The sequence below is a fragment of the Leptopilina boulardi genome, unplaced genomic scaffold (assembly GCF_019393585.1).
Source record: "Leptopilina boulardi isolate dan_hultmark-lab unplaced genomic scaffold, ZJU_Lbou_2.1 LbouV2_154, whole genome shotgun sequence".
In the NCBI taxonomy this organism is placed as follows: domain Eukaryota; kingdom Metazoa; phylum Arthropoda; class Insecta; order Hymenoptera; family Figitidae; genus Leptopilina; species Leptopilina boulardi.
The window spans coordinates 947,584-957,360 of NW_026137701.1; the positions used below are offsets into that span (position 1 = coordinate 947,584).

At 27.2% G+C, this 9,777-nt stretch overlaps 1 protein-coding gene across 3 annotated transcripts; it reads right to left on the reverse strand.

The window, feature by feature from the left end:
* Positions 1-411: 411 nt before the first annotated feature.
* Positions 412-5,181, reverse strand: LOC127276831 (odorant receptor 67a-like). 3 transcript variants are annotated; one of them, XM_051297500.1, is made up of 5 exons: positions 4,857-5,181; positions 1,497-1,874; positions 1,105-1,309; positions 792-947; positions 412-619 (listed from the first exon to the last, which is right to left on the reverse strand). In XM_051297500.1, the coding sequence occupies exons 2-5, from the start codon at positions 1,673-1,675 to the stop codon at positions 569-571; spliced, it is 591 nt and encodes a 196-aa protein (XP_051153457.1). In that variant the 5' UTR covers positions 1,676-1,874; positions 4,857-5,181; the 3' UTR covers positions 412-568. The 3 variants fall into 3 exon arrangements, with proteins under 3 accessions (XP_051153457.1, XP_051153455.1, XP_051153456.1); XM_051297498.1 differs by lacking the exon at positions 4,857-5,181 and adding an exon at positions 4,104-4,675; XM_051297499.1 differs by lacking the exons at positions 412-619; positions 4,857-5,181 and adding an exon at positions 4,104-4,675 and having other exon boundaries at positions 652-947.
* Positions 5,182-9,777: the final 4,596 nt, after the last annotated feature.

The window sequence follows — 9,777 nt, forward strand, 5'->3', positions numbered from 1 at the left end:
TTGAATCTTGTTAGTCGTTCTACTGCCATTTTCATAAATTTAATAAATTTGAAGTGATTATTCATAAATAATATTATTGTTATAAATTTTGTTTAATTAATGGTGTTTATCCTAATCCTCCCCCTCTCCGCGGTCTATTGTTGCTGTAAAGTAACAATAGAATTCCTGAGCTATTATATTAGTTATTTAACTATTTTTTCAGGTTTAGTTATTTTTCATAAAATAGCTTGGCGTCTTGGAAAATTAATAATTAAAAAGTGTAGATAATGTAGTTGTAATTGCAAATATAATAACAAATTAATTAAAATAAAATTCATTAATGTTATACTTAAAAATCAATGTTATAAATAAAAATAATTTAAATTTAAAATAAAAACTCAAAAACACGTTATAATATATAGAATAGAATTTGATAAAATCACCAATTTGCTTTTATTTTCATGTTATACATCTCATGAACTTGATGTCCAAAGTGAATGATGGTTTTTACATTCTCTAAATATGTCAGTAGTCTCAGGCCAATTATTATTAACAATATGTCTTTATTTTCTCTTATATAAGAATATATTCAGTTTATATTTCTTATTAAATTAAAACATGAATAAGATGTTTTTAGAATCTAAAAAAAATGTTGTAAAATTATTTATCATAAAACATTTGTTTAACATTATTGAAATAAAAGAAGAAAATATCTATCATGCTCAATTTTTTAAAATATGAAAAATACGATTATTATTATTATATTTCATTTCTGATTTTTCTTAAAGAAAAGTAAAACGATGCCTAAGTACTTTACAAAATGTTTCAATTGACATAGTAAGTAATGAAAATCCATTGAGCTGCATTGGTCGATTAGAACGCATCATAATTATTATTAGTTTTTGTTTACTTCGTATATTTAATAAACTCCAATCCATTTTGTATATTTCGTCTGCTATAGACAAACTCTGTAATATAAAAAGAAAAGTTAAAATTTCCTAAATTAACAAATATTAATCAAAATATTTGTATTTAAAAATAATGACTTAAAAAAACATTCTATTTAAATTACATTACAATTATTATAGAATTAAAAAAAATATTATTTAAAAAAAAGAGTCAAACCTTTCGAGTCATTAATTCTCCGAAGAAACATTGAAGGAAGATTTGAAAGATAAATGTACTTAAATTTACTAACGCTACCCAAAAATATGCATTATTAAAATTAACTGATGTTATATAAAAACCAGAAATACATAAATTTATTGTTGATACAAAAAATTGAACACAAATTAATAAACCAAAAATTTTATTTAATTGATGCTCCATTCTGTAAATTAAAATTTTACCTAATTTATCAAATTTATAAGAAATTTTATATTTAATTTATCATGAAGTGATTCAGTTGCTAATTTCCAATTATTTTTTCATCAGTGAAATCACATTGATTAAAATTTATATTATTATATATCTAAAAAAAATATCAAACAAAATAAATATACGTACATGGAACTTACAAAAAAATAAAATCATGATGATTTATGCATTCTTTCAAAAGCCTATACTCCTCTTGATAAACATTTAATTTTGAATGAATATATTTATTTCTTAATTTTGGAATTTCAAGAATACGATATATTAGAATTTCCAATTGGATACATATTTGTTGCATCATTATTGATGGAAGTGTTTCCATTGAAGCGAATAAAAGAGTTGCTAAATAAATGGAAATACATTCGTACAAATAAACTCCCCAAAATTTTGCTCCTGTAGAAACGTTAAAAGGAATCCAACATTCATATGGTAAGGAATTTATTTCTTTTGATGTTAGTGGGAGTAATGTGTATAAGGTGGATGTCAAAAGAGCAAATAACACGAAAATTCTTGAGTTGAATCTGAAATTTACTTATTCAGAATTAAATATTTAATTATATATATATACATATATATGGCTCATTTAATTTAAATTGTCATATTCTCTCTTTTGAATAAGACCAACCTCGTCGATATAAGTATAACCGTTTTCATTTTATAAGCAAAAAACGAGAAAAATGTCAACAGTGTAATGGTCATAAGTGTAATGCAAATTTGTATATATGGCTTCAGTAAACGTAATAAATCACAGAGGCTTACAAAATAAAAGTTTTTTCTTTTATCTTGATATCAGAATGGTTTCTAATGTATTATTGGGCGCTGAACACGCTCCTGGGTCTTAAAATTGCCTAGCATGTAAGGATTTTGAAAAAAAATGGGAGTAAAAACCCCCAAATTACGTGTTTTTATGGGTGTTTGATATAATTTTTCTCTTTAACCTGACGTGGAAAAAACTTTAAAAATGTCTTAATTAAAGCTTAAATCGTGTACTACATGACCCATACACGCAACCCTTTATTTTTTTCAATAAAATGTACCCCCTCCCCAAAAAAATTTTTTTCGGCGAAATGAATAGATCTTTATTTGTTTTAAGTTTATAATGTTTAAGGACATAAATTTTGCATTTTACCTATATAATTTTTAACCCCTTCGCAGTCCAGTTAAAAATCACTTATATGCCTAATAAGGTTTCAAACAGAGCTTCCAAATAAATTTGATTTCATGGTATTTAAGATTTTTGGATTAATCTGTCATCAAATTCGAATTCAGCGACCCCGAAAACCGCCAAGAAACAAATGTCTATCGAATTGCATCAGTCTTGAAATTATCCTCCATATTGAGTCGCCATATTGGATCCACCATTTTAAATTTTTAAAATCTAACGTCATATTCGTAATTAGCGACCCAAAAAACCCCTAAGTAATGAGTTTCAAGCGAATCAAATCAACTTTTAAATTTTCATTGACGCCATTTTGGGTCCGCCATTTTGAATATTTAAAATCTGATTTCAAATTCGGATTCAGTGACTTTAATTTTGTAACCACTATTTATTTTGTTAATTTAATATGTTAAACTGTATAAAAAATTAGTTTCAACCTTAAAATCAAAATTTACCAACTCAACTTTTTTGGAAGCTGAATATGACAATTTAAATGAAATGAGAGCCATATATATATATTTTTTTCTTATATATATATATATATATATATATATATATATATGTGACGCTCCACGAGAAAAGGGACATATAGCGACAAAACAGAATTATACAGGAAAGACGTTTAAAGTTAAACGTTTTGATTGGCTGAGTCGCACCAGCGAAAATCAGTCCCACTATCTTACTACTACATCGTTCCTACGTCTCACGGATACACCAAGTATACTAGTAGTAGTGTTGGTGGGGATTGTTTCCGTAGACCGTGCTGAAACGCAATTGACATGGTCATGTTTAAAGTAGGGATGGTAAAATCGAAATCGATTAGTAAGATATACTAATCGACAGTAGTCGAATACTCTATTCGATTAATCGGCAAAAAAGCGTGGCAAGTTTTGGAAACACATTTTGTCTCACAACATGAGCGGTTAATCGTCCCTGCCACAATCAGATTCTACAACGACCGTCAAATGTCTATTAACGACTTTAATGGTTAAACCGGTTAAACTAAGAAAACAAGTGAATGATAACAAAGCTTTTACCCATGTTTTACCGCAGTGGTGTTTGTCAAAATTTTTAGGTAAGTATATTCTTAAATACATATAAAAACTTTCGAGAAAAATATACACTAATAAAATTTAAATTTAAAAATAATAGGTTATCGGAATCATGATACAAGCACTTTATTATTAAAATTGGTTAGTAGAAACAAGAAATTATGAAAAAAAATCAGTTAATTTTTTTCAGTTGTTTTTTCTTTTTCGAATATTAACTAAATAATTTTATACTTTTCAGATTTATTATAAAAAATTATTAAATGTTAATAATTTAATTTTATAATTGTTTGTTGAAATAAATGCTTTCTTAATGATAAATTATGAATTTATTTATTGAAAATTTTTTCGTTAACGCAATTTTTTACCTATTTATGGAATTATGAATTACAAGAAAAGTAATTAGAAAAATATTATTTTTGACATTTTTTTATGAAAGAGCAACTCAAATACTATCGATTCGCATATAAAACTGGAAATTAATTTTTTGTCGCGATAGGTCCCTTTTCTCGTTGAGCGTCACATATATATAAAATAATAACCTTTCTTTATCGATAAGTGTCTTAACAATTTTCCTCTCCTCTTTATTACGAGGTAAACACTTTTTCTCGAGAAACATATTTTTAAAGAAAATAATTTCTTCTCGATATACACCAACGTAAGTGACTTTAAAAGCTAATAAAAATATTGAAGAAAAGAAAAATAAATTTTGTAAGCGAACTCCCGCAATGTGTATATTTTGAAAAAGACTTATTAAAAAAGTGAAGGCATAATAATACTCGAAAGTTAAAATAAAGAAATTATAAATATTATAAACACGAATCGACCACTTTGATGTCCAAGTTTCTGGTCTCCAAACTCCTAAGTATGAAAAAATTGTGAATGATAATTCAGCAACCATTATACATTAATTAATTACTATCTAAATCTATATAATAATTATTTATCTTTCTTTTCCATTAAAATTGTCTTAATTATTATTTTTAAAAAAAAATTCTAATTGAAGTCTTAAATCTTATGGACAACAATTTTGATAAAAAGTATTTGAGAAATAAAATTTAAGATTATAGTATGTGTTTATCTTTACATCGTGCATGTTACTGTCTTTAGTGTTGTCTAAATTTCTTGCGAAAATAATTGCTTAAAAAGAATTTTTGATATTATAGTCACTCGTCAACATGTAGAATATATAATGAACATCAGTTAAGGAAAGAAAATAATTGTCGTGTTTATGCATTTATAATCATTCTTATTGATTAACGCGACAGACACAATATATTCACCATATGACTTACATAGAGGAGCAGGATTCGATTTATTTTCCCATAAAAGTAATATATAGTCAGTCGTTCGTCAGGCAGCAAACAGTGAACATCATTCTCACTTTGTTTTCAGATATAAGAAAATATTTGTGAAATTAAAATAAAAGTGTATCTCAGAGAAAATAAATTTATGAATCGCAACAATTCAAACACATATTAAGCATATACAGGAAATTGAAACATGTAATTTTAAGAAACAATTTTTTTACAGCTACAAGTATTAACATTAATTTTATTTAAAGGAAAAACAGATTTGACTGATTTTTATAAAAACAAAAAATTGGTATATTATGGGTTCTCAAGTAAGTTTTTTCATTCTTTATGTTTAAATCCTCGATGTGAGTTTCAATAAAAAAATTTCTATATTTTTTCCCCATTTTGAGGCGATTCTGACTTATTTATTTTTCTTTGTGTAACATGAATCATTCATAAGCTCTCAGTCCGGGAATTTCTCTTGTATATTATATTTCTATACTTCTACTTTATTAAATTCTTATGACACATCGGTTCTGATAAGCAAATGAGTTTAAACACGTGGTTGAATGACTATAAACATAAATGATTAGGTAATTATCACCCACATACTATCAATTTCCTAACAAAAGGAATAATGGCTATTGTCCAATTTTAAAGGGACATTATATTCTTAATTTCGATTATTCAATATAATGATACGCGTGAGAACTATATCATCAGATAAAATTGGCAAAATATAGTAGAAATTTATGAATGAAATTCTTATTGATTTATTATATGTTATTGATTATTATTATATGCACATGGCATACAAGAATAGTAAACAAGAATTACTATCTTTGTTACCACTCTTGAAAAATTAATAGTATTGGCAGAAATCGTTAGAAAGCTCCTGACCATTGATTTTCCGTAGCTTGACTTTGAAGATATATGTTTGTTTTTTTGTAGGTATATTTTGTTAAATAATTCTTTATTACTGCTTTGGAAAATTAATCGTGTTGGTAGATATCGTCAGAAGGCTCCTGACAATCGATTTTCCTCAACAAGTAATTTTTATTACTAATTTTGAAAAACCAATCGTGTTGGTAGAAATCATTAGAAAGCTCCTGACAATTGGCTTTTACAAAATAAAAGTAATTTTTAAATTATTTTTTTACGATTTAATATTTTTTTTATCTTTTTTGCCCAGAAAATCTGATCGTGTTGATAGAAGTCGTTAGAAAGCTCCTGACAATCAGGAATTCCAAGTTCAAAATACTTGAATCTGTAGAGATTTATTATACTAAAAAATTTTTTATATTGATAATATCAAAAAAGCTCTTACCAGTGTAATACTGTTCAAAATAAAGAGACAGAAACGTGCAATCCACGGAGGAATAGTAAGGAGACCGATCTTGCTGTAGTAGCGCTTTTGAAAATGTCAGGAAAACATGCACGATAAGTGTCAGTTTCACTGCATTCTACTCAACCACCAAAGTAGCTGAGCATGCGCATTAGCTATGTGCTCTCTCTTTCTCTCGCAAAAAGTGTGCGAGTGAAATCTGGCTGATAGGGATGGGAATCGAAATGAAGTAATCGAATATCGATTAATCGATCGAATCTTCTAGAACAGTAAAAAGAAGTCGATTAATCGACACTAAAATTCGAATATATTCGACTTTATTCGATTTTTTTAAATCCATAAATAGGTAAAAAATTGCGTTAACGAAAAAATTTTCAATAAATAAATTCATAATTTATCATTAAGAAAGCATTTATTTTAACAAACAATTATAAAATTAAATTATTAACATTTAATAATTTTTTATAATAAATCTGAAAAGTATAAAATTATTTAGTTAATATTCGAAAAAGAAAAAAAATCTGAAAAAAATTAACTGATTTTTTTTCATAATTTCTTGTTTCTACTAACCAATTTTAATAATAAAGTGCATGTATCATGATTCCTAAAAATTTTGGCAAACACCACTGTGGTAAAACATGGGTAAAAGCTTTGTTATCATTCACTTGTCTTCTTAGTTTAACCGGTTTAACCATTAAAGTCGTTAATAGACATTTGACGGTCGTTGTAGAATCTGATTGTGGCAGGGACGATTAACCGCTCATGTTGTGAGCCAAAATGTGTTTCCAAAACTTGCCACGCTTTTTTGCCGATTAATCGAATAGAGTATTCGACTACTGTCGATTAGTATATCTTACTAATCGATTTCTATTATTCGATTAATCGACACCTACTATTCGATTTTTGCTTATAATCGATTTCGATTTTACCATCCCTACTGGCTGACGTATATTTCTCGTCTTCCATGCGTGTTGTGATGAAGGGGTTATGTGTTATTGTTATTTTATTGTCTAATATTTGACAATTAAATTGAAAACTAATAATTTCTTGGTAAGAAAAATCTTTTTCATGACATACATAATAAATATTATGTTTGTAATTACTATGGCTCCATTATTCTTTTAATAATTACTTCAATTTATTGACACTTTAAATATTCCAATAGCATACATTATTATATACTTACACATGATTTTGGAGATACAATATCGCAATGGTAAATAAAATTTCTGAAATAAACACTGAACAATAAGATTTTTTTTGTGACACTATATATGTATATCGCATAACCACATTTTTCATTTGTCAAAATTGAGGTCCAATGCGCATGCTCAACTACTTTGTCCAGTTGAGTACAATGCACTGAACCTGGCACTTATCGTACATGTTTTCCTGACTTTTTCATACGCAGAGATCGGTCTCCTTACTATTCCTCCGTGTTAGACTTTTTGCGGCGTCTATTTTTCGGTTGTAATTACATTTAAATTATATTACTAAGGACAGAGCGATTCTTCTCTCTCTAATTCCGTTTCTAACGCTCGCCGAGTACAATGCCATTGTTATATTATTATATATTATTATTATTTTTAGCAATTAAATAAAATAATTTTCATTATTTTATTTTGTAAATATTTTAAAGATGTAAAATTATAATTTATTAATTTAGTAATAATTTATATAAATTTTTTTTTCTAAGTTATACACGGGTTTACAAAATTATACCCCTTATAAAGATAAAAAAAGACATTATTATCTAAAGAGAAATTACAATACACGAGCGTGATCATTACATTTAATTCATTTGACTTATGTTATCCGAGAGCTCTTGCAAAAATCTGCTTTTTGAATTGTTGAAGAAATCGATACTTTGAGCATGATTTGCTTCACGGCGTGTGAGAGGTGAGTTGTTACCAAGTTTTGTCCGATAAAAGGGTACTTTAAAAGAAGATCTATTTCTCAACGAGATGTATGGAACTGACAGCGAGATTCCGGACAGTAATGTCGGACAATCTACTTCACCATTAAGGACCTTATAAAGAAACTGCAAATCAAGCTTCAAAAATCTACTTTGAACAGAAGGTATCTTCATAATCGATCTTAATTCCGAATAATTTTTTATTCTATTATAAAATCTTTAAATTTAAATTCAATAATTCTTCTTTTTTGAATTTTATATCTTTCTTCTCTTTCTACACTGAGAAAACTGGAGATTTGAAGTGAACATTAGGAGGGATAAAGAGTTTATATTTGAGAGTTAGCTATTGGAAAACAATCTAAATATTGAAATACACAATTCACAGATATTTAAGACATTTCGCTTGGAGGGAAAATGAGTTTATGGCAGAGGGACAAATTATTAATCTTGAGAAATCCCTTCCTTAAGGTATCACATCGGCACTAATCGGAGTCAAAAGTTTGTAGCTCGCATTACTACTTCCCGCACTATACTTTCGCCCTCAACTCCCTATACTCTCAGCCCATACTGTACGTACTTCTACAAATACACTCGTACACGTATACCCCACACTAGCAGCGATTGGAAGGAGTAGGAGGTTTGACAACGTCGCTATAAGTCTCGCTTTGACTACTGTGGACTACTGTCTCTCTCTAACTAATGTTACCATCCTGCGATGTTGCCACATCAAAGTGGCGGGTGTGCTATATATTGCAAATGACGTCATGAAATAGAATTTTTAATTTATAATTACGAATAAACGGTACGGTAAATTATAAATTTCTTTGTATATTTTAGTTCCAAATTTATTCCTGAATTCAACATTAGTTTTTGAAAAAAATTTATAGAAAACTTCTGATGATATTTATGAAAATGTACTTCTCCCCCATACATTAGTCCCGTCTCCCATGCAAAATAAGCAACTTTGATTGCTAATATCTCTGGTTTCGTACGGCGAAAATTCTTCATATTTTGCAAATTTGTCAAGAATGATAATAAGAACATATGGTAAAATTTTCAAGAAAATTTATAGAAAACGGTTTTACCGATGTGATACCTTAACGTACGCGGAACGAATAAATATGTCAACCTAATCCCAAAATTTAACCCTCTAAATATAATAAAACAGAATATAAAAAGAGATTTCTTTTATCTATTCAAAAATCATACTATAAAGACTATTAAACTCTCTTTAATAATAAAGGAAAACATACACTTTTGAACCTCCAGTTTTCTTAGTGTATTATTTTTCCTGTTTACTTTCTCATGGTGTTACCTATGAATATCTTCTCTTTTTTTATTATTTCAGAAATTTTATTTCTCTAATTTTAAATTCAATTCTTAATATTATTTTATTTTTAATATTTATTAATTTATAATTTTTAAAATAATTTATAATAATTTTATAATTAAATTTTTGACTATTAAAGTAGTACCATTTCAAATTATTCTCATTTTTTCACATCCATACCTTTATTTTATCAATATAAATATGACAATTTGTACACACAGTTTTTTTGTATATATCTAATTTTACATTACATTTCATAATTTCGTTTTTAATTTTGTTTTCATTATTTTGATAAATTTTCCATTATACGACTAAAATGGATGATGACATT